At 32.7% G+C, this 23,581-nt stretch overlaps 5 protein-coding genes across 6 annotated transcripts; 2 read left to right on the forward strand and 3 right to left on the reverse strand.

Annotated features, from left to right (window-relative positions):
- Positions 1-78: 78 nt before the first annotated feature.
- LOC130818074 (probable arabinose 5-phosphate isomerase) lies at positions 79-4,293 on the reverse strand. The gene is made up of 3 exons (XM_057684109.1): positions 3,411-4,293; positions 663-886; positions 79-538 (listed from the first exon to the last, which is right to left on the reverse strand). Exons 1-3 carry the CDS (start codon positions 4,050-4,052, stop codon positions 382-384), a joined length of 1,023 nt encoding a protein of 340 aa, XP_057540092.1. The 5' UTR covers positions 4,053-4,293; the 3' UTR covers positions 79-381.
- Positions 4,294-6,065: 1,772 nt separating this feature from the next.
- On the forward strand, positions 6,066-8,760 carry LOC130818158 (uncharacterized). Of its 2 annotated transcripts, none has more exons than XM_057684217.1 (6): positions 6,066-6,261; positions 6,392-6,558; positions 7,498-7,658; positions 7,753-7,834; positions 7,914-8,030; positions 8,344-8,760. In XM_057684217.1, exons 3-6 carry the CDS (start codon positions 7,534-7,536, stop codon positions 8,392-8,394), a joined length of 375 nt encoding a protein of 124 aa, XP_057540200.1. In that variant the 5' UTR covers positions 6,066-6,261; positions 6,392-6,558; positions 7,498-7,533; the 3' UTR covers positions 8,395-8,760. The 2 variants fall into 2 exon arrangements, with proteins under 2 accessions (XP_057540200.1, XP_057540201.1); XM_057684218.1 differs by having other exon boundaries at positions 6,072-6,261; positions 7,505-7,658.
- Positions 8,761-10,785: 2,025 nt separating this feature from the next.
- Positions 10,786-11,482, reverse strand: LOC130818035 (uncharacterized). Its single transcript, XM_057684061.1, has one exon. The coding sequence runs from the start codon at positions 11,228-11,230 to the stop codon at positions 10,940-10,942; it is 291 nt and encodes a 96-aa protein (XP_057540044.1). The 5' UTR covers positions 11,231-11,482; the 3' UTR covers positions 10,786-10,939.
- Positions 11,483-13,720: 2,238 nt separating this feature from the next.
- Positions 13,721-16,337, forward strand: LOC130817640 (uncharacterized). Its single transcript, XM_057683468.1, has 4 exons — positions 13,721-14,080; positions 14,216-14,328; positions 14,754-15,765; positions 16,026-16,337. Exons 1-4 carry the CDS (start codon positions 13,988-13,990, stop codon positions 16,119-16,121), a joined length of 1,314 nt encoding a protein of 437 aa, XP_057539451.1. The 5' UTR covers positions 13,721-13,987; the 3' UTR covers positions 16,122-16,337.
- Positions 16,338-17,031: 694 nt separating this feature from the next.
- On the reverse strand, positions 17,032-23,024 carry LOC130817641 (myb family transcription factor PHL13-like). Its single transcript, XM_057683469.1, has 8 exons — positions 22,779-23,024; positions 20,737-21,519; positions 20,115-20,304; positions 19,291-19,367; positions 19,168-19,207; positions 18,123-18,180; positions 17,852-17,921; positions 17,032-17,419 (listed from the first exon to the last, which is right to left on the reverse strand). Exons 2-8 carry the CDS (start codon positions 21,376-21,378, stop codon positions 17,231-17,233), a joined length of 1,266 nt encoding a protein of 421 aa, XP_057539452.1. The 5' UTR covers positions 21,379-21,519; positions 22,779-23,024; the 3' UTR covers positions 17,032-17,230.
- Positions 23,025-23,581: the final 557 nt, after the last annotated feature.

Consider the following 23,581-nt stretch of genomic DNA (forward strand, 5'->3'; position numbering starts at 1 on the left):
TTGTTTGAAATGCTAATCATAAGAAAAACACTTAAAACACAAATAATCAACTAGATTTATCAACTTTATTGTATTTGAAAATTATAAATACTCTATAAATATGGCATACAAAACAATAAAAATATAATGTGTACAGAACTTATGAATTATGAATGCAGAATATAAAATCAGGTAGCCATGAACTGAAGGATACCATTTGGTGCAAAATAAACTTGATAGAATACTTCTATTATGCAATAAATCACTTTACATGAATGAAGAGGCCTAGTAAACAATAAGTCGTATACGGACACCGTACAAAAATACAACAAAGAATATTATCTAAGACGAACTACCACATGACTCGATTCGACAAAAGTGCAAATGTTCTTGTTGGAAACATTACAAACCCGCTGAGACCAAACCATGCAAGGTAACAATCCCGATTAGTATGTCTTGGTCATTGATAACAGGTAGAAACTGCACCGGGGAGGGTGGAGACTCCATCTTTTGCATTGCCTCTACCGCCATTGCTTCTGGTCCGATTGTTCTAGGATGTCTGAAAATTATGAAAGAGAGAAAAGTAAGTGATGAGCATGTCTGCACGGAGACTCCATCTTTCGTTCAAATAACGTTTTTAAGTACAAAAAATCGAAAACCCAACAAAAATCTAGTGAAATTACCTGTTGCACATCTCTCCAACTGTAAGCTTGAAGATTCCTTCTCCGCTGGCCTTAAGTGTACGCCTCAAGTCTCCATCAGTGAAGGTGCCAATTAGATGGTAATTATCGTTGATAACAAGAAGACATCCACATCCCCCGCTAGTAAGCTCGACCAGCTGATCCATTATAAGGTCCCCTTCTTTACAGACAGGAAGTTCGTGTTGTTTCTTCATCACATCCTTCACCTGCAAACGCCACAAAAATCCACTTGTTGGTAAGCCATGCACAAACCCGTCCTGCAATTTCGATCTATAATTCACCCACGATACATGTTCAGTACTAGACAATGGACACTCAAGAACTTCACTAGCTGTTGGAATTGATGTAAACAAACTTTAGAGCTAGTAATGGAGCTCAAACTCATAAACTGCCCATTCATGGCATCAGATCTTATGTTTTTCTCGTATCATGAGTATGAAGATTAGAAAACATAGGTTTTTCAGATCGAACTGCACAACCACACCTATAAGGCTATAACCCATCCTACTAAGAATCTAAATTTACCTATGCATGCTGAAACTTGTCTAGTCACATATATGAGCAAAGCTGGTAGTACATACATATCTATCCCCAATCAGACACATCTAAGACAGTGTCACACGATTCACTAATTTTCTTATGAATTGTGAATCGAGAAAGGCCAATCATGGTCAATTTTAGGCTATTTTTTTGGCCATTTTGAGCGAATCGCGATTTCGAAAAGTGAATTAGTCGGCGAATTATATAACACTGATCTAAGATTCAAATATTTAACACTGTCATGTCAACAAAAAATTAATAAACGGTACTCACACCCCTAAGGCCCTAACCTTTTATTTCTTTCAAGAATTGATAACAAAATCAAAATCATAAGTCATAACAACAATCTCCAAACAAGAATCACATAAATGACAAAATCCAACAATCACATAAACACACTCTAGATGTCATGACACATTAAAAGTGTATTTTGTAATATTGCATCAAACCAAAGCGGCAAAACCACTAAACGGCTCCACCTAAGTAGTGTTTTGGGGAAAAAGAATCGGATCTATGCAACCTCAAAGAGGGTATTTTTGATAAAGCCTTGATTGCAAACATCACACAAACAACAAACACACATGATCTACTGAATCTATTTTGTCCAATAATTACGAATCTTTGGATTCATTGTAAATGGACATAGCTTGAACCAGAACAAGTATTGTGACAACCACGACAACCTCGATGTACAAGGAGTACTTCTATGTATAAAATCCCATATATATCTACAAGTTCTGTGCTTTCAAATATTTGTTCTTGATGGTTTGTGCCAAAAACAGACAAGGGCAAGATTCTAGGATCAAATCCTTGCTTAGTGCTTACTGTAATGGTTTGTGCCTAAAACTCAATCTGCAACTAAGCTATTAAATTCCGAAACAAAAATGAAATATCAGCACCATCACCCACAACAAAAACAATGCCAAAGACACCAACTCCTAAAATATCCAAAAAAGTTTGTGAAATCCAAATCATGACCTTCAAATCAACAAGACAATTAGATCATACATCATGATTGTTAATGTTAATGGTGACTTGAGTGCACCAAATAAATTCTATGCACTAGTGTTTGCATAGAGGTGGAATCCTATGAAGGATTTATAATAGGTGATTAAAGTGTGTGATTGAATGTGGTGTTTAAGTATGGTGTTGAATGCATGAAGTAATGAAGCTTTTAACAAGAGACTTAAACATATGAATTAAGAGGCATGATAAATGATGATTTAATGGGGAGTTACAAAAGGTCATGATGCAACAATAAGATGCTTTGAACGAGGCATCCAAGAATTGTGTGTTGCCTTAAACGAGCATGTGGAATAGAAGAAGTCAGAAACATCACTGAAGCTCAAGCTCGAACGAGCGTGGACTGTTTTTAGGAGTGCTCGAATGAGCAAAGGCTGTCAGAGAGCTTTGGATGTTGATTCCTATTAGTTTCATATGCTAGAATTGGTTATTATTGCATTAAACTTAGCCTTAACTATGCTAACCCATTAAATCTAATTATCCTCTATAAATAGGATGCTCATATGCCATTGTAAATAATCCACAAAATACAACACAAGCCAAACATTAGCCTAATATCTTCTCTTTTGTAATTTTCCACATTTGAGAGTTCTTTGAACTCCTTTGAAAATATAAGTGATACTACACACCGGAGGACGTAGCCTTAATTGGGTGAACCTCGTTAAATCTTTGTGTCATTTTATTGCATTTTTTCCCTATAAACATCGATATCATTGATAGTGTAATTTGTTTCACACAAGACTTCATACATTCATTCGATCTTGTTGATATTAGAGATTAAAACATGTTTGATCTCTAATCTAGCATCATTTTCAATGATCATCGTCATACCCATTATATCTTGCTCATAGCAAACACAATTAGTATATATATAAATATAAACCCAAATCCAAATCATGACCTTCAAATCAACACAAGACAATTAGATCATACATCATGATCATCATCGCACCCATTATATCTCACTCATAGCAAGCACAATTAGATAATACGATATATATATATATATATATAAATATACAAAATAGAAAACCCAAATCCAAATCATGAATCAATGAAGCAATTCATAATAAACCCAAAATTATCAATATTGAAACAAAAATTTTCCAGATCAACTGAATATTATATCAAACGATTCTGATACTTAAATAGAACCCAAATCGATACCTTAAAAATTAGGCTCTTCCCAATTTTACCAGCAGGATGGTTAGAAGCGTACTCTTGTCTGCTTAAATTCCTAGCACTCATCAAAGCGATGGCAACCGTATCCCCAAAAACCATCTGAATAGCAGTGGATGTGACCGGCGCAAGATCAAAAGGACACAATTCTCTCTCTAGAGGCAAATGCACATTAAGATCACAAAAACCCATCAAATTATTAATCTCACTAGATGTAATCCCAACCAAATACGCCCCTTTAGCTTTAGCACAAGGTGCTAATCTGATCAATTCCTCACTATTCCCTGACTTACTGAAGAACACAACAACATCGTTTTTAGAAAGAATGCCTATATCCCCATGAAGGGCATCAACAGGGGAGAGAAACCCAGCTCGGATTCCAAGAGAAACCAATGTTTGCGATATTTTCTGAGCTACAAACCCAGATTTACCGACCCCAGTGAAGAAAATTGTGCCATTAGAATTGAGGAGAATTTGGGTGAATTTCAAGGTTTGTGAAATGTCTAAGTGTTGGAAGAAGTAATTTAGGTAAGTTTGTTGGGTTTTGAAGAGGTTAAAGAGGTTAATTTCGTTTAATTTTTGATGTTCATCAAGAGAAATTAGGTTAAATGATTGGGGAAGAGAACCCATTAATGAATTTCTGGGAAATTTTGGAGGAGATCTAGCTGATGGTAATTATATGAGGAAAGAACAGATTTGGGATTTTCCCGCTATGTATATTTATATTTGATGTTATTCATACATAAAACAGTTGTATTTTGCCAGCTAAATCGATAGTTGTCGGTGGTTTAAAGTGAATAGTGTAAGGTACTGCTAGATTATAGATCTCATTGTGGATGAGGTTAAGGAAATGGATGAATAATTGAATTAGTACAATTTTACTGATAATAACATGTTATGAAGAAAAATATTAATACTGATCGACAATTATTATAAAGCGAGGAAGTAGTTAGTAGTCTCTTTTTAATATAATGTCCGCTACAATATACTTTTTATTGATACTGATATTTATCCACATAACATGTTATAATTGAATATATATATATATATATATATATATATATATATAATTTCAGAACGGAGGGAATATACTCTAATGGATTTTGCAATAAATGCTTATTTTAAGCAAACTAATAAAACAAAGTAGTAAAAAGTGCTACATACATTATATGTATACTATATGGATAACTAAGAAAAATATGTGAAGATATGAAAAAAAAAAAGAAAAAATACGAAAATGAGACTTAAAGAAATTGTGGAATACGATAAAAAAAATATAACAAAACCTATAAAAATCAAAAAGAGCAATATTGCAAAACTAATGAGACAAAGGGAGCAGTAAGGTGAATAAAGCTATAAATTATACTTCCTCCGTTCTAAAATACTTAATGTTTGCTTTTTCACAGTCCAATGCACTTATTTAATTCTTAATATCAAAAACCTCTACTTTACAAACTAAAAAAATTCTACTTTACGTATCACAAACACCTACTACACATACTAAAAGTTCCTACTTATACATTATAAACGCCTACATTACATACTAAAAACTTTTACTTTACATAAGATATATATACACCTAGCTGTTCATATGTATTAAAAGTTTAAATGTCTGCTGTACAACTACAAATAGAGGAAATTATGAGCGAACGCTATCACAAAATCTTCGAACTTAAGCCTATTTGCAATCTTAACTGTGTTCAACCTAATTTCAATCTTAATTGGATCATAATTTAAAATTTCTTTATGATTTTAATGCTGAAAATTAAATTTGAGAAGATGGATGGTAAACATAAATGATTTGATGGAGAAATTGATTTTATTGGTGAAAAATTAAAAATTAAAAATTAAATTGGAGTACATGGAGGGTTGACAACTAGACATGAATAACTTGATGATGAAGAAAGAGAAGTGCTATGGATGAAGTAAAAGAAAAGTATCCATGAAAATAGAAAATGTGAGGATGAAAAGTGCTTTTTTTATATTTGTTTCTTTTTCAAAAATTGGACCGACTCATTTAGAAACAGTCACTCAAGTAATTGACTATTAGGAAAAGAATAATTTAAAGGAAAAATAATAAAACATTTAGCAAAATATACAAATTGTACTCTAATTTCTATTTGCACGTAGAAGAAATAAATAGTTAATTGTTAAGCTGTGACAATTTGCCACATAACTATCTTGCGGACCCACTCATAGGACGTATCAATGGGGCATCAATAGCTTGAGCTAGCCCACATGTAATATATGCCGACTTGCACACGCACTAGATAAGTTTTATTCTCACCCAAAATCATATAATATTAGGAGAATTACACCAATCATCACACGCAAGCTCACAATTCTCTTTTTTTAGTAACGTGAGATCTTTCTCACATATGAACCACATCATATTCATATATTTTAACACTCATTTAATTTTATTCACAATTTATTTTTCTCTTTATTTATTATTTATCTTTAATTTTAAATCAGCGAGACAAAGTAATGGTTTTTCACAAATTCTTATATAAGACGATTTCACTGTGAGACATGTCTCATACTTAGTTTAAATGGCCCAATAATAAAAAACTTCAATAATAAAAAACTTTTGCCTAGACGATCTTATATAAAGACTTTTTTAAACGTTAGGTCAAGGGTTCGATTCTGTGTTCTATACCCTTCCCGAATTTTTTAAACCCAATGTGTCTTCACTCATTTGCCTGCGAGGCTGCGAGTGGTCACTCTCTTCCCTTTTTCATTCACCCGTCCACTAGCCACCGCCGTCTAACCTCCATTAAATCGTCGGCGTCGGCAGAAAGGGACTTGGCGCAACAGCTTCTTGAAATTTTTGTATTGGGTAATGAATTCAAAACTTTTTCTTCTAAGTCTTCTATTACAAGTTGATTGCTTGTGTTTTCAGTTGAAATATTGAGTTGATTTTGCACAATAATGATGTCAAATTCAAGCTAAGATTTAATTCAATTCAGTTGGAGACTTGGAGACGGGAGTTCGCGTGCTACACTTCCACGACTGAACCCCCTCGTCGGTCGTTGCACGGATAGTTATTGGCTACCGCAGTGCTTTCGTGAAGTCAAGGCCACCACCGGCCACCGTAAACACCGCCAGACCACCCCCACCATCAATTTTATCTCAGGTATTATTTTGAATTTCGAAATCCCAAAAGTTAGGGTTTTTTATTTCAAAATTCAATTTAATTTCTTCAATTGTAATTTGTTATTACTTACTAATCTTGGGAATTTTTGGATGATTATTTTGGATAATGCGTAATAGTATTAATGGATTGATTACGAACGTGCTTTAATTAAATAGTATAGAGTAAGGAAAGGTTTACAACTATTCAACTAATTAAGGAGTGAAGAATGTAGTGATATTGATGCAGAGAACGACGAAGGAAGTAGCTAGCTAGAAAAAGTTTATAAAAAAATACGAGTAATTCAAATTAATTCAAGCCAATCATATTTATCAACCAAGAAACATTAAAACATTGAATACCATCTATTTCCCTCTTGGGAAAATCATGAAAACGTGAATCACATTGTGTTTTGACAGTATATCATCTCCTCAAGGCATCTTGATCACTTCGTGATACTCAAGATTGATTTTGTGTGCTACTAATTCTAGAATTAACCATGAATGCATGATATGGTAGATTTCGAACCCATTAGATAAAAATTCTACCACCGCCCCCGATGGGCATAGAAGATAACACTGAGACTGTTTAACTTGGATTTTCTATTGATGTCTTGCTTCACATGCTCATGTTTTAATCTGGTTTTTTTGTCGAGGATTTTGGACAAAATAGCCTCCAACTTTGAGCAGCTTTAATGGGCTATTGCTTGTATCTGTTGTCACTTTTGTCCTTTCCTGTGACACTTGTTAGAATCTCACCTAGCTTCCACTGTGTTACATTTTTTCTTCACTTTGTTATTCTATATCACAGCTTGTAATGCCCCTTTCAGTGTACAATGATTAGAACTGATTGTTTAGGGTGTAACATTTTTGGTTCTTGTTCGGTTGTTCCATGAGGCTAACTGCCAGTGTCTACATATGTTGCTCATGCTTCTCTTGTTAGTATCCAGCGAGTGTAAATTAAGAGAACGAAGATCTTATGATCATGGGAATTTATGCTGCTTGGTGTGAGATATTGAAGATTCAGAAATTTCGAAGGGTAGTCTCATATGCCGGATTCTATGCTTTTACGGCAGTACTGAGTTATGGTTATACTAACAATACGTAAGTCTTGTATGCTGATAAAACTGTATTTTGTGGTGATAGAACTGTGATATAAAGATGAGCTACAATGTTAATATTTTTTTGGATTTTCAAGGACAAGAGCTGGGTTTTCCAGAGGGGATCAATTCTACGCTTCTTATCCTGCGGGAACAGAAATGCTAACTGATACTGCAAAGGTTAGAATAGAATTGTTAATCCTCGCCTCATCACTATTAAAGGCTTCATTATCTGATTCTTTCAAAATGTACTCAATAGTTGTATAAAGCCGCGCTTGGGAATTGCTTTGAGGTGGAAGATTGGGGGCCTATTGAGTTTTGCATTATGGCTAAACATTTTGATCGACAAGGGAAATCACCGTATGCTTACCATGCAGTAAGTTTTAATATTAATATGCCATACTCCTTCAGAACCTTATATTTCTCAACCCATCTTGTATGAGACCGTCTCACAGTGAAACGTTCTCACAACAAAAACCTCATAAGTTAAAAGTTTCTATTATCGGGCTATTTAACCCAAGTACGAAGCATGTCTTGCGATGAGACTGTCTCATACAAGAATTTGTGTATTTTTCTTGGTTGAAATATTTTGCGGTAGTACCCTAGGAGTGCCAGAACATTTTCCGTCCTATTAAGAGATTTGTATATGTGATGGTTTGTTATCATAAGTGGTCTTTTACATTCTACAGCAATACATGGCTCATCTTCTTTCAAACGGGCAACTTGATGGAAGTGGATAAAATGGTGGAATCACGGAACATTGGACTTGAAGATGTTTCGGAGGATCTTTTGAGCTACGAAGTGAAATCAATAGCCCGAAGTTTGACATGGAATTCAGCAACTGTTAGTAGGATATTGGGAGTAGTTTGTACGTTTTTGACGTAGAACCAAGTTTTCGTGCCTATGCGAGGAAATCACAAATGTTCCTATGCTTTGTCAAATGAGTATGTACCTTGTAATCTCCTATTAGTAATTCGTACGTTCCAATTACTTCCTCTGTTTTTGTGAATCTGATACAATTCATTGTTGCCTTGTTAAGAGGAGCGAGGTAATAGTGAAACTGAAAAAATTGAGAAAAATGATAAAATGAGTTAAAACGGTTGGATTAATTTTTACTCGTTGGTCGAAATTTCTGGGTTAAGACCAACTAATATTTGGTTGACTTTCGTATTAATTTTAGAACGATCAAAAATTAACAAGTCTATTTTATGGTAAAAGAATTTATAAGAATTTAATTTCCAAGTGAAGAACAAGATAACAAAATTCTATATCCCCCTTTTTAAAAGAAGTAGCTTCAAAGTTGATGAGGGTTTTTATGTGCTACAAGAAATGCAGATTTAAGTTTGAGTTTTAGAAGTTGGAATAGAGAATATGTGAAATTGAATATTAGAGAATATTTGCTTTATCCATGTGTACATGGTTGAATTTGATTTATGAAGTTATAGATTTGTTATTATTCTTATTTACTACATAAAGAAATACTATGTAAAATTTACGAAATCTAAAAATTACTTTTTCTTAATTTATTATATCTTTCTCTTTTTGTTTATTTACTTTACTTTTTGCATATTTTCAAATCAAAATTTCAAACCTCATCTCTATATACTTGATATTGGCAATTTCTTAAAAAAACGATATTTTATTTTTAGATATCTCACTATTTAAATCCGTTGTCTCTATAAAATTAAAAACATATGGGGTTAAATCGTAGAGAGTAACTATAACAACTAAACTAAGTAAGCAGTATAACAATAAACACAATACTTAATCTTTGTATTTTTTATTTTCTTTGATTGGTTTTAGTGCAAGTCTTAAACTTTTGTTTGCTTTTTGTGAATCTAATTTTTCTTAGAAAAATTGAAATATCATTCCATTTTGGGAGTTCTGTTATTCCAAAAATCTTCTTGTTGTGCTGTGCATTGTATATGGAAATAGCTTTTTCCCCTATACCAGTTTTATGTATTTATTAATAATTACTCCTATTATATATTGGATAATTTACATGTAAGACACCAAATTTTGATTAAAAAATAGTTTATCTGATCGAATTTTAAGTATTTTCTTTGTTGGGATGAACTAACACTTGACACCTTATTCTGACATGGTTGTAAATGTGCTAGTACGTGCAACAATTACGCCAGCAAGTGACCTATAAGTTAACAACAAGTAAAAGTCTATTGATAGAAAACTATATTTAAAATTTGTCATCGTAAATATAATATTTCAAGTACAACTTAAAAAACTATTTTAGATTAAAATTCTTTCTACTATATACAATTTGTCAAATATATTTATTGCATTTCAAGAAACGCCAAATTTAAAGATTTTGTCAAAGCACTTAATGTGTGTCAAGAAATGTTATCCCCTAATGTTGTCACTTACAACATCATCATTAATGCTTTGTGCTATAAAACTAAACTCGCTTACGTTAATCATCTTGTTGATAAAATTATGACTTTAATTTTCATCTGGTCGGCCTTTTCTTTCTAACTTATTTTATACTCCCTCTGTTATCAAATGTTTTTTCCATTTGAATATTTTATTTTATGGCAAAAGAAATTTAATTAATGTTTTTGACACATATTTAGAAGATAAAATATATACATGTGAGATCTCATTAGATTCGTCTTTATGTATACTTTTTTATTATGTAGTTTTTATAATTTTTTATTATGTATATTTATAGATATTAAGATTTAAAATTTACATTAAAAACTGAGCAAAAAGTAAATGAGAAGAAAAAAAGAAATGGAGGGACTAATAAATTGTTGATAATAAATCAATCAATGCTTAATCTGCTGAAAATAAATCAACCTATTATTTTTTTTAAATAAACCAACCTATTAGGTATATTTACTAAAAATAAACTGATCTATTGTTTATAACAATCTTCAAAACTTCTTTGTAAGTCAAGAATTAGAAATAAATAATAATTAAGTTTATCTTTAGCAATTTTACCGAATACGTGAATTTATTTAAAAATGGACAATATTTTAATTTTTTTTTAACAGATTGAACAAAAAGTAATTTATTTTTTACGATTTTCCAAAAAAAAAACTACTCCCCCTCTACTTCTAATTCTTCATTGATTGATGAAATAAAATTTTTTACAAGGTTTCCACACAAGAAAAATAAGCAAAATGATTACTACCAAATACCAATGATGGAATAACCTTTGATCAATGAATTATATATCACAAATCCCTAATCAATTAAAAAGAAAAAGTAAAAATACATACTCTAGAATACTCTAGAACATAGTGAAGAATTAAAAGAATGTAATAATCAAAATTGATGAGGCCATAAAAAGGCACCCATAGCAAAATTCCTCTTATAATGAAGAGTACCATTAACATGATCAAGAAGACCATATTGAATAAGCAGTAAATCCAATCGCCATTCCTCCATATTCAAGTAATCTTCTTTACTGTACTTTGGGTAATGTAACGGCATTCGAAAATCTACCATTTTCTTTGCTGCTTCATCGTCGTTCTTCTTCTTCTTCTTCGATTCAGAGGTTTCTTTTTGGTTCTGGGTTTTCTGGTTATGGAAACCCTTTTTCGTTAACCAATTCATTTCTCCTGACTCCTATTATTGTTTATGGAATCAAGATTGATTGATTGATCGATCGGTTTGTAATGAAATCGTTTTATGATCTTCTAAAACAGAGTTTTCATATTATTGGGTTTGTAATTCGGGTCATGGGCTTAATTTAGGTTTACGTGTTTCGGGTAAATTCGGACCAATTGTCCATATTGATTTTTATATAATTTTAAATCAGATAGATATCGGGTTATTGAGTCTATTTTAAACACGTAGTTATAAATATTGTTTTCTTTTGAGATCAGGTCTTGTTTTTATTAAATAAAAAATATTACGTTTTAATAAATGTTTTAGGTTCGATTTTCGTTTAGCATACTATATTTCCTTATTTTATCCTATAATAAAAAGATATAACTTTTTTCAAGTAAAGTACTAAGATTCAATTCTCATATAGTCAACCTATTAATATTAAGAATCACATTAATCGGTTCTAGGAAATATTTTGGTCATGATGATACATTTTTATATGCGGTATTCTTATTAAGTATCATATAATTAATTATTTAAATGAGTATATTCATATTGAATGATTCTTTAAAATTGATAATTAATACATCAGTTTATAATTTATGCTACGCTAACAATATTATTTTCTTAAATTCACGGGTATTTTGTAAAGAAATTATTACCAACATGTTTCACACAGGTACTAATATAGTTGATTTCTAAGCATAAGGACGATAAACATGGCATTTGCCATACATACCTTAAAAACAAGCCGCACATTTGTTACCTAGATTCTAAAACTCATTCCATACCGGTTTGTGTCTAAGCATTTGAATAAATTAAATTATATAAAATAAATAATATTATATTTTTTGGTGTAAAATAAAGTGTTCATGTTTAATTGTATTAGAGTGTTAAGAATTCAAGACTAGATAAAGAGTCTAAGTTTCGAAAAGAAACGCTATTACAAAAAATTAGCCAATAAAATTTTTTGTTGTCCATACATAAAAAAACGACAAAATATTATTTACTGCAAGAAAAGATTTTACTTTATTGCTTGACCCTCTTCCAACTTCTCATAATTTTTTTTTATAATATAGAATACCATTTATAATAATAATAATAATAATAATAATAATAATAATAATAAGCTAAACACTTAATAGGACAAACTCCCTTGTCAAAGAAATAGTCACCATGACAAATTAGATGAAAATAAAAATAATGTAAAAAAGTTATAGAAAGGTGAAGAAATATGATAAGAGCATATATAATTTCAATTTGAAGATAAAAATTATAGAAAATACTATCTCTAATTGATATCTAATGTCTCACATTAATTTGGCACAAATATTTAAAAAAACTAGAGATCACTCTAAATGGTAGGTGATATGTAATTTTAAGGAAAAATTGGTAAAAAAGTAGGTACCTATTTAAATTAAAGTGGAATTTTAAGGGTAAATTGGTAAAAAATAAATTGGATACGATAAATAGAAATAAAATATTTAAAGTGAACTTAAAAAAAATATTGAAGAAAATATTATTCATGATAAATTTAAGGAAAATGAAGAATATATAGCCATAAGGCCTCTATATAATAAAGAATCTTGTTATACTATTTTATTTATGTTTGTTCACCTTATTTTTTGCACGCATTTTTAGCAAATTTTAAGTCTTAATATTTTTAAGTATGCATCATAAAAAAATTATAAAAATTATATATTAAAAACTTTATATCAAGACAAATCTAAAATAGTTTATATGAATGTATTTTGTCTTCAATATATACTTCAAAAATCTAATTTAAATTTTCTATCTCTTGAAGTGAACAAACTTAAAGTGAACAAATAAAAAGAAATGGATGGAGTATTATTTTTGCTTTGAAAATAGGAAAATTTGCAAAGAAACACCTTATAAAACCAGTTTTTTGTAAAAAAAAACACCTTTAAAATTTTTTTTTTTGTAAAAAAACACCTTTTGAGAGACTTTTTATAAAAAAAAAACACTTTAAATCAGTTTCCGGCGACTTTTGTCAACTTTCAGGCGCTGACTATGCCATTTGAGCTCAAAAGTCAACGCCTGAAAGTTGTCAAAAGTCACCGGAAACTGATTTAAGGTGTTTTTTTTTAATAAAAAGTCTCTTAAAAGGTGTTTTTTTAAAAAAAAAAATTTTAAAGGTGTTTTTTTTACAGAAAAAACTGGTTTTATAAAGTGTTTCTTTGCAAATTTTTCTTGAAAATATAAGAATTTAATTATATTTTAGAAGAATTTCTTTCTAAGTAATATATTTTAGAAGTATTAGTTTTGCATTAATTCTTTTTTAGAACGTTAAAATAATTATAGGTTAAAATATTAATTATTTTTTAATTTTTAAATTAGATTCATTTAAAAAGTTAAAATTATTAATGAAATAGAGTATTTGTTTAATTTTTATACACAACGTAAAAGCTACTATAAAAAATATAAAAAGGCTAGCTCTTTGTACAGAGCTACTATAGAGCTGCCAACGGCTCACTAAGAAAGTCCAAAACTCTTTTCCAACGGTCATATTTTCTGTTCCTAAAAAAGACAAATTTAATCCTTTAACCGCAAAACCCCAAAAGCTCTGCTTCTCCCTTTCATTCGTCTTCATAGTTCATACAATGACGAACAAAAATCTTCTTCTCTCACCATTTCTCTAAAATCAAATGCTAATTCTCCCTCTCCAAATCCCAATTTTCAGGTGGCTACTCTTCTGATTCTAACCATTATTTCCATTAGAGAGTAAGCAGAGTTTTTGCTAAAATGGGCTGTTTCTCCACCTGTTTCGGTAAATGTAAACGTTCTCGGAGATGTCACCGACGACGCGCTAAGACCAATCCTTCTCTTCTTTATCATGTATGATCACATATTCCTCTTTCATTTTAATTCTTTGTATGATTTGAACAAGTGTTTGTTTATGATTAAATTTGGTTTTTGTAATCTATGGATTTTAATTTTTGAACCGACCTGGACCTTGAAATTTTCCAACAGTTGCAGACATATGAATCTGTTGAAGGTTTTCAAGTGCCTGATTTGATCGAAGAATTGGATGAGAAAAAAGAAACGGCTGATGAAAATCAAATTGAACATACTCATGAGTCAATGTAAGCTTCTTTCTTTAAACTTAGTGCAGTGATTATTTTTCAGGCGTTTTCCGAATCAGTGAGGGTAAAATTAGGGTTTCGGAAAACCTAAGCTATAGATACCATATTACAAATATTGGTCAATGTAGGTATTTACTAGTGACTAATGGTCTAGGGTTATAGCTTATTACTTAAATACATTTGTTAATTTTACATAATTAATCAGCTGTAGATACCATTAGAAATTAGGTTTTGGAAAAATTTAAGCTGTAGATACCATATAAGAAATATTTGTTTGTACTTTATAGTGTAGGTAAAGTGATTAATGATCTAAGGTTATCGCTGGTTACGTAAATACGTTTGTTAATTTGCATACATTATACTATATTATGTCATTTTTCTGGTTACCCACGGCCTGAAACGCCTGATATTTGTTCCATTTTTAGTGATGAAAAAAGGGAAAAATCGAATTCAAGCGAGAGAAAGAAGGTAACGTTTGATTTGAATGTGAAAGTCTATGAAGATTTACGTTCAGATGAGGAGGATGAAGAAGACAATGGTAATCTTGAGGATAACAATGATGAAAATAAAGCACAAAATAAGGAAGGAAAATGTGTTGAAGCTACATTTGGAAGCCCTTCAGATTCAAGCTCATCAAGCTTATTTTCATTTCCACCCAATCATAGATACCAAAATTGCTGGGATAGTGATGATGAAGTTTTATCATCTGATGAAAGTGATATTGATGATTATATTGATGACGATTATGAAGATGAAGATGAAGTCGAGAGTGAAGTCAAAAATGATCAATGTCAATCATCAGAATCTCTGTTTTCACTTTCTTTAAACTCTAGGAAGCAAGGTTTTGAAACAGGAGGGGATAAAGAGGTGAATAGCCCAATGCCCATCAAGAATTCAAACCCGAATGACTCAAATTCGGAGGAATCGAATCGAAATTCGAGCAAATATGTTGATTCGGTGTTGAACCCAGTTGAGAATCTTACTCAGTGGAAGTTTATCAAGGCAAGATCAAAGCTTGCAGCTAAAGAAAATCAAGCAAAAGAGAACACGATTTCAGGCCAAAAATTCAGCTTTGTTAAAAATGAGCAATCAAAGGAGAAAGAAATTGGAGTTGATACGAGCCTTTCTACATGGCTTGTGGGTTCAGCAGGAGGAACACCCAAAAATCATAGCAGAAGCAGCTCAGTATCAGTGGGGAATTCACCAGCTGACAAGAAAACAATTTCACCCAACAAATTTGAGGATAGACCCATTTTGGGAGCTTTAACTGTTGAGGAATTAAGGCAATTTTCGGCTTCTAACTCGCCTCGAAAATCGCCCAGCAAGAGTCTTGAAGATATGCCCATCATTGGAAGTGTTGGGAGTTACTGGAGTCATACTGCACAGACTGCTGATTCTAAGTCAAGCACAAAAAGCACCAAAAGCAGATTTAGGGAGGTTAGTTTAGTTAATTAATTTAATTCCTTTTAATACTACGTCATGTTAAAATTAACGAGGGACTCTTTGGCCGCACTCTCCTTTATGGGTATGAGTTGACGCCGTCCTTCCCTTCCCATACCCTGATCATAGTTAATCCTATGACCGGGATATACCGGGTATGACGATGATCATCATCATCATGTTGAAATTATTTGAGGGTTTTAGCTTAATGTCTTCGATTATGGTATTGTTTTATTTTGGTAATTTGAGTATTTCAGAGTACTGAAGTGATTTGGGACTCAACACCATTTGAAACACGGCTGGAGAAAGCACTTGAAAAGGAAGGCAATGTTAATCAGGTTTTTGCACTATAAAAGGAAAGAAATGCTGTACCACAAGAATATTGACTTGCGAAGAAAAACAAAGATTTCATTCATTTATTCATTCTTTTTGTCCAATTGGTGTGATTATTTGTAATATACTGTGTGTGATTTTGTAACTACTTCAATTCTTCAATTGATTTGTAATTCTTATGATATTTATCCTATTTAAATCCCAAATACTTGGTATGACTGTTATTTTCTGATTCACAGGTTGAAATTGGTAGACACTCTTGTATAAAATTAGAATCCCTAATCGATTGGAAACGATAGACAATATATTAAGAACCGAAATCAGCATCAAACCAATTTTTATGCTTACCCTAGTCACGGTGCCTTACCCTCATTAGATAAGGGTAAAATAGATGTTATATTCAGACTCAAAATTTATTTTAAAAAGCTATGCGGAACAAACAAAAGAAAATAGAGAAAAGTTAACGTATTATGATGACGACAAATAAAAGTACAAATTTATTTGTTGATAGCTAAATAGTAAATACTTATTAGTTTTAGTATTTGTTTTTACTAAATACTTCTATTTGTTAAATATTTTGAAAAGTTAACGTTTTATGATAACAAATAAAAGTACAAATTTATTTGCTGATAGCTAAATAATAAATACTAATTAGTTTTAGTATTTGTTTTTGCTAAATACTTCTATTTGTTAAATATTTTGTCAAATTTTGGAAAGATTAATGACCACGGCATTAAAACTGATATATTAGCTGATGCAAGTATAAAGCTAACCTTAATCTTTCGGGATTAAAATTTTGACAACATTGTTACTTTTGTCACGTTTAGATCGTTTAATGACACCAATTGCAAACCGCGCAAATTTTTACATCCAATTGATCGAGTTCGTAACTAGAAGCAGTAACAAGCAGTAACGCAAAGTAAATTGAACTAAATCAAACTGCCACTTTATCACCATTCTTGAAGCAGAAGGCCAATTCTACACGCAATATCTGAGTATGATAGAGATACAATAGCATAACATAGATTTACCACTATAGGCACCAAGAATTACAGCACCTGAAAGCCTGAAACCAATGCCCAATTAAACTCGGGTCTATCTAGGACGGTTATCTCGATAATAACTAATGCTAATGCCCTGAATCGTCGGTCCGAATCCGCTTCAAAGGCGGAGAACCAGACCCGCTGGCTTCATTGGCAGAGACCTCGGGTTTGTCGGAAGACTTCAACTTTTCCTTTTCCGCCTTATTCTGATTCTCGAGCATTTGTAAAAGGTACTTCCCTTGTTCTTCGATTTGCAACTGCATTTTCCGTTGTATCTGAAACGACAGATGCCAGAGGATAAGCATTGCGGAAACAGGTAATGAGACTAATTTACAGTGAGAACGTGGACATACCGTCTGCAGAACGACAATAATGTTCAAGCCTTAATCCCAAAAGATTGGGATCGACTACAAACTTTCCCGGAGACGAAAAAAAATTAGGTATATAATATAATTCCAATGTTTTGTTGAATTCCTTTTTTATTTTGGTGAATTCCCACATTTATTACTTTACTAATTTATATCTATGCCTCAACATTTGTCCTAAATGCCATCCATTACCAAACAAAAATACTGCCACACGTAGAGGTGTTTAAAACAGACTCGATGACCCGATATTTACCCGACCTTCTAACCGAACCCGACTTAACTCGATGTCAAAAGCGGCATTTAGCATAACAGCAGTAAATGCTACAGACATCAACATACCTCAAGCTGTTCATGGAGCTGCTTCTGAACTTCCATTTGCATCCGCAGCGCTTCGGTTATAGTAATACTCCTGTTTCACATGATATAGTCTTCCAAGTCAACACAAAGTTTTAAAATCCGATCATCCAAAGAGATACTCAGTATTATAAAATATGAAAAAGATAACAAACAATTAATTGCCATTTGGGTTCCAGATTAATAAGGGAGGAAGGTAGAGATGTAGGGAAGGCCTTCCAAAACACCGTTTTCTCAGTTCATTTGTAACACTTACGTTTTCAAGTCTACGGACGAAACCTGGTCGATGGAACTACATTTCTTCTCTGAATTGCCTGCAGAAAGCACCATATATTATGTCAAAGGAGGTTTAATCGCATTAACCCGCGATAAAAAAAATAATAGGAAAAACAAATAGGAAAGAAATAAGACACTCATGTCTCATAGTTGTCAACTTTTGGTATTCACATTCTCAATTAGATTTCGAGAGATTGTGCATGTCTCAACCGTGACAGTATGGCTATGGCAAATCTTCCTAGCCTACCTCGTGACAGTATGGCTATAGCAATCTTCATTTTATTTCTGAACTAAAATTTGCCATTCTCAAACGTAATATTATGAGAGTGAACAAAATTCTATTGTGTACCTAAGGTAAGGGCTATGAGTAAGTTAAAGAGACATTAGCTAAAGCAATCGACCAGCTATCCACTAAATACTTCAAGAAGAGAGCAACGACAACAACAATGTTAGAGCCTTAATCCCAAAAGATTATGATCGACTGCATGAACCACATATCAAACCCAATGGTCGTCCATAGTCCACATGGATGATCTTCCTCCGTTCATTTCGCTTTTCTACCATCCCGACCTCTAAATCTAATATTTTCATACATTTTTCACTTGTGCTCTCAAGGTCACTTCAGTCTTCCTCATCCTCATTTTAAATCTCCCAATTTTTAACTTTCTATTTTCCTTACCAGTTCTTCAATACTCTGTTGTTGCACATGTCCAAACTATCTTAGACCTTATCCTAAATAATTGTGATACATAAATTTATAGTTTGCGCTATAAGCAACAAGCCCAAAATTTTAAAATCATGAACACCTGCAACTCTTCACAAAGATGCACATCCATGGAGGAAAGTAATCCCAATCTTTACAAACATTTGGATATGATTCACATAGACAAAACTTTCCCCTTCACGGAAAGATTGTTATGGCTAGCTACAGCCCATTTGGCAGCAAGCATTTCAAAAAGAAGGCAGAAGAAAGAGCAGATGGAGGCTAACACCAACAACAAACAAAAGAAAAAAGTTAGTGTTACCTTCGGATGATTCTGGTCTAACCCTTGCAGTCCTATATTTCTGAAATCAAAGCAACTCATTTTCCTGAGTCACATTTATCAATGTCACATAATTATGAAAGGAAATAGCACATAAACTCATACCTGTAGGTGGCTTTTCACATGGTAAATAGTTAAACCTTCTACATTCATGAGCTTAAGAACACCTTTCGGAGTAGCTCCTGAAACACACAAAATGACAAGTCAAATTAAATGTTGAAAACAGAAGGGCTATCTCAGTCCCCAAATCCAGATCAAACCCATCTTACCTAGCATAATTAAGTTCGAAGTCTAAAACTTAGTAACCCAATATAGGTTTACAGTTTGATCATTAATTTAGTTCAACTACAACAACATTCTATTACCCTAATGTTATTAAGTGGCTCCTAGGTGGATTTTGGAGAGTTCGGATGTATGCAACCTTACCAATGTTAGTGATAACACTAACAAAGAGGTTGTTTCCATTGACCCTTGGTAGCAAAGATTATGTGCAACTTCACATAAAGAAGAAGTGTACATGATATTAGTTCAACTAAGCACACAAAATTGGCCTTGTAGACATATTGGACCTGTTTGGCTTGTAGAGTATACAGAATCCAGGTTGTGATTTTAGTTTTTCGGGGCAAAATTTAGTTGCACATTCCTATTTTCGAGCTACCTATATTAACACTGATTTTCTTTTATATAGAAGTAACTTACGAATTAAATGACTAAAACTAGCCCCTTTTAGGAAATATGACAGTCGCAGGGCTGAGCCAGCTCAAACAGCAAGGCTCTAACCCATGTTTGTCACGAGCAAAACTGACACGCAGTTGACTCAACCCAGAGTAGTCTACTTGCAACCATGAGTTCAACACAAGTGTGAGACACTCCTAAATACTACAGGGAAAGCCATTAATAAATCAAATGGAAGAAAGTTAAAGACGCACTTTCACTACCGCCAAGCTGATTTACAGCATCAACAAAGGCTTCATGAAGTTCGGGAGTCCAGCGCATGCGGGGCTTATTTTGTGAGCCAGATGTTGGATTAGCAGAAGAAGACGCTTCTTTAGAGGGTAAAGGAAGCTGCTGTGGCATTGGTGCCTGAGGCACTACTATATCAGAAGAGGATTGACGCATCTGCAAATAGTAATAAAAAAAAGGTTCGTTAAGTTGTTAAACTTCACAGAGAAAAGACAAAAAACTTGGTCTTAAATAAGGTCATTCTAAATGCCGATATGAATTCTTTTGTGCAGACTGCCGAGAACCAAGTGACGATAAATGGTAATAAAGTGTCACATGATTCGCTAATCGCCTTGCGAATTGCGAATCAAAAAAAGCGAATTATGATTGCTTTTGGGCTGTTTTAGAACTATTTTGAGCGAATTGCGAATTCATAAGGCGAACTAACTAGCGAATTATGTTTCACTGGTAATAAGCAATGTTAACTAAAACATGAAAAATGATGCTTCGCCGTGCTGGATGAAATCATTTACTTATTGTAGACAAAAGTGTAATATCTCAAAGGATTGATCTCACAGATTCAGCCATCTACACAAAATAAAACCGAACCTTTGATTGTTGATCTACCACATTTGAATCAGCCAGAAGCTCATTCCAGTTAAGCTCTATAGAATCTGCATAAAGATCCAACTCTTGCCAGCCAATTCTCTTAACATTGCTCTCACTCGACATTACCTCTCCACTATTTCCAACATGACCATCAACCATAGAAACACCTTCAGGAAGATCAAGTAACTCCTGGAACTGACCAGTACTCCATGAATGATCATCATCATCTTTTTGAAAGTTGAATAACCCAGTTGGCTGTACATCTGATAAAGTAACATGATTTGGCGGAAAATCAGCTCCACTTCCTGCTGATGGAGAAATAAATGAAGAATTTTGGGGCAGCGTTCCACGAGGAGAGAAAGAAGGAAACTGCATATCTGCAGGAAATCCCCCTAAAAACGGAGAACCACTACTGGAGGCCCCAATATGAGAGACAATAGGGTTAGCTTGCATCTGTATGGGACTTGCAATCATTTCCCTAGACGAAGATATAAGAAATGGGTCCGGTGATTTTGGAAAATCTACTAAAGGGTTGGTTAAACTTGGTAAAGGAGAAGAATATGACGCGGGAACTTCCAAATCATTAAAACAATTCCCACCTGACACTTGCATCGGCAAAGCAGAACGCATATTCATCTCCATCCATAAATCACTCGTTCCAGCACGAAAGGTAGCCAGTTAATCAACTATCTCCATAAAACAACTTTGCTTCAAAAATTCAGTTAATCAATGAATCTGATTGTGACCCCAAATGCCAAATTGCATATTAACAAGTTTAATAACCTGCAGAAAATGAACAACTAACAATGATCATCGTTTGTTTATTAATATTAAGAATAAATTGTTCCAAACTAATTCAAGAACAAAATCAACAGTAAGTTGGCCAAAGATTTACAGTTCTTTGGTTGGATAATGACTTATAACACAGCAAACAAAAACATTTCCCAAAACTATCCCCTATGTTACTTGGACTCGGGTACTAATGTCGGATACTGGTACGTGTCCAACTGTCGGATACGTCTAAATATTCAATTTTATGCTTAAAATGAAGTGTCTAAGTGCCATAACAAAGTCCGAACATTGAGGATCGAAATCGGGTACGTGAAGCAAAATGAAGAGTCTGAGTAACATAGACTATCCCATAGTTCTCATGATACGGTAGTAGCAGACAACCATCGCGAATGTAACTTTTGTTCACCTAAAATAACCTCTTTACTAATCGATTATTATGCGGGTAAAGAACTATGGCATACACCTAAGATTCAACTTGGCTCGAACGGATTTTAATGTCAATGGCACAAACAATATTTATCCCCTACCTACATAAAATCATATCTTATTTTATCTCTCAATGTTGAAACTTCGTCCAAAAAAGTATGAACAAAATAGATAGAACTAAATAGGGCCTATCTGTTCAAACCCACAAGGGAATCCGACCTACTACTCATTACTCATTCAGCAGAACAAGGCTCAGTATAAAATACTGAGAAAATATTAGAACAGATAGCCTAACTGCTCAAAATAGACCAAGCTTTCTATCCTTTTCAATCCAAAATCAGAAACCTACAATGCTGGTCACACACTAATCTAATAATCTTCAAAAATCATTCCCAATAAACCTAAAAACTATATCAAAATTATCCCAGTTTCAGCCAAAAATCAAATTTAAACTAGGCCCCACATGTATGACCCAAAATAATCTCTAGTACAATAGTATCCTGAGGCTAATAAAACAAAAAAAAAATTCAGGACTGCCCCCTTTAATAATCACCCAAAAATGCAGAATCAATAAAACAGTAATGAAAAACATGAACCTGAAATAAACCCCCATAAAAATAAACAAAAATCATTCATAGACTTCAAAATTAGATTAAAATACAATATGATTTCATCATAACATGACGGAAATAAATTATCAACAAGATTTACACAATAAATTCAAAAAACCAACCATGGATTAAAAAAACAATAACCAGTAGTTAGATTTTAATTCAAAAAAAAAAAAAAAGAACCAGATTAGGAAAGTAGGATAGGAATCTTACCTGGGAAACAGAACAAATTGAGATTCCGTCACCCAGAAGCTCGAAAATCAATTTCGAAAATGAGTTTAAACAGTAGTATACTCAAATTATGAAACACCCTGAAATCTCCGTACCGAAAAAATAGGGGTGATTGTCCTCGATTCTGATAATTGACTCCAAAGTTGCAATCTTTTTGGGCCAACAAAATAAGAGAGAGAAAGGAGGAGAGGTGATAGAATGGCTCCAGAAATTCAAGAGAGCCGCCTACGCCACTTTTCTTCTTTTTTTTTTCTTTTTTTTTATTTTTATATATTAGGAGTACAGCAACCATTAAACTTTAATGTTCATATCTTTAATGTCTACTTATGTTTTCTTAATGCATATTTACATTATGTTTAATGCCCATTGAAAAAGTACATAAAATGTCTAGTTATAATATTCTTGATACCTACCGAAAAACTTAGCATGCTAGCCTGCTTATCATATTTTTAATGTTTACTTACAATATTTCTAATGCCTACTTATAATATACTTAATGCCCACCGAGTAAATACTTAAGTATTTACAATATTTTAAATATATAGTTACAATATTCATAACGTCTACTGAGAAACTTACTCTATATTTTTCTTTTTGGGCTAATCTATTTAGAGTCGTCTCTCACAAGAATTTGTGTTAGGAGTATTATTAGCATTTAATTTACTTTTATGAGATGCTTATGATTAGGAGGGTGAAAACAAATTCTATTTCCCACGATATAGCAAACTTAGGTTTTATCGCTATGTCCAATAAAAATTGTCTTATTAGCATTTGACGAAAAACTT

The sequence above is a fragment of the Amaranthus tricolor genome, chromosome 7, assembly GCF_026212465.1.
Source record: "Amaranthus tricolor cultivar Red isolate AtriRed21 chromosome 7, ASM2621246v1, whole genome shotgun sequence".
In the NCBI taxonomy this organism is placed as follows: Eukaryota; Viridiplantae; Streptophyta; class Magnoliopsida; order Caryophyllales; family Amaranthaceae; genus Amaranthus; species Amaranthus tricolor.

Bases quoted from the DNA above. Each gene is read 5' to 3' on its own strand.
- LOC130818074 (XM_057684109.1), bottom strand. From the start codon at position 4,052: ATGGGTTCTCTTCCCCAATCATTTAACCTAATTTCTCTTGATGAACAT. The intron at 887-3,410 runs GTATCGATTTGG...TGGCGTTTGCAG, and splicing joins GGAAGAGCCTAATTTTTAAG to GTGAAGGATGTGATGAAGAA. The intron at 539-662 runs GTAATTTCACTA...CATAATTTTCAG, and splicing joins GTTGGAGAGATGTGCAACAG to ACATCCTAGAACAATCGGAC.
- LOC130818035 (XM_057684061.1), bottom strand. From the start codon at position 11,230: ATGAATTGGTTAACGAAAAAGGGTTTCCATAACCAGAAAACCCAGAAC.
- LOC130817641 (XM_057683469.1), bottom strand. From the start codon at position 21,378: ATGGAGATGAATATGCGTTCTGCTTTGCCGATGCAAGTGTCAGGTGGG. The intron at 19,368-20,114 runs GTGCGTCTTTAA...TGTGTGTTTCAG, and splicing joins TCAGCTTGGCGGTAGTGAAA to GAGCTACTCCGAAAGGTGTT. The intron at 19,208-19,290 runs GTATGAGTTTAT...CTTTGATTTCAG, and splicing joins ATGTGAAAAGCCACCTACAG to AAATATAGGACTGCAAGGGT.
- LOC130817640 (XM_057683468.1), top strand. From the start codon at position 13,988: ATGGGCTGTTTCTCCACCTGTTTCGGTAAATGTAAACGTTCTCGGAGA. The intron at 14,329-14,753 runs GTAAGCTTCTTT...TTCCATTTTTAG, and splicing joins GAACATACTCATGAGTCAAT to TGATGAAAAAAGGGAAAAAT. The intron at 15,766-16,025 runs GTTAGTTTAGTT...TGAGTATTTCAG, and splicing joins CCAAAAGCAGATTTAGGGAG to AGTACTGAAGTGATTTGGGA.
- LOC130818158 (XM_057684217.1), top strand. From the start codon at position 7,534: ATGATCATGGGAATTTATGCTGCTTGGTGTGAGATATTGAAGATTCAG. The intron at 7,659-7,752 runs GTAAGTCTTGTA...TGGATTTTCAAG, and splicing joins TATGGTTATACTAACAATAC to GACAAGAGCTGGGTTTTCCA. The intron at 8,031-8,343 runs GTAAGTTTTAAT...TACATTCTACAG, and splicing joins CACCGTATGCTTACCATGCA to CAATACATGGCTCATCTTCT.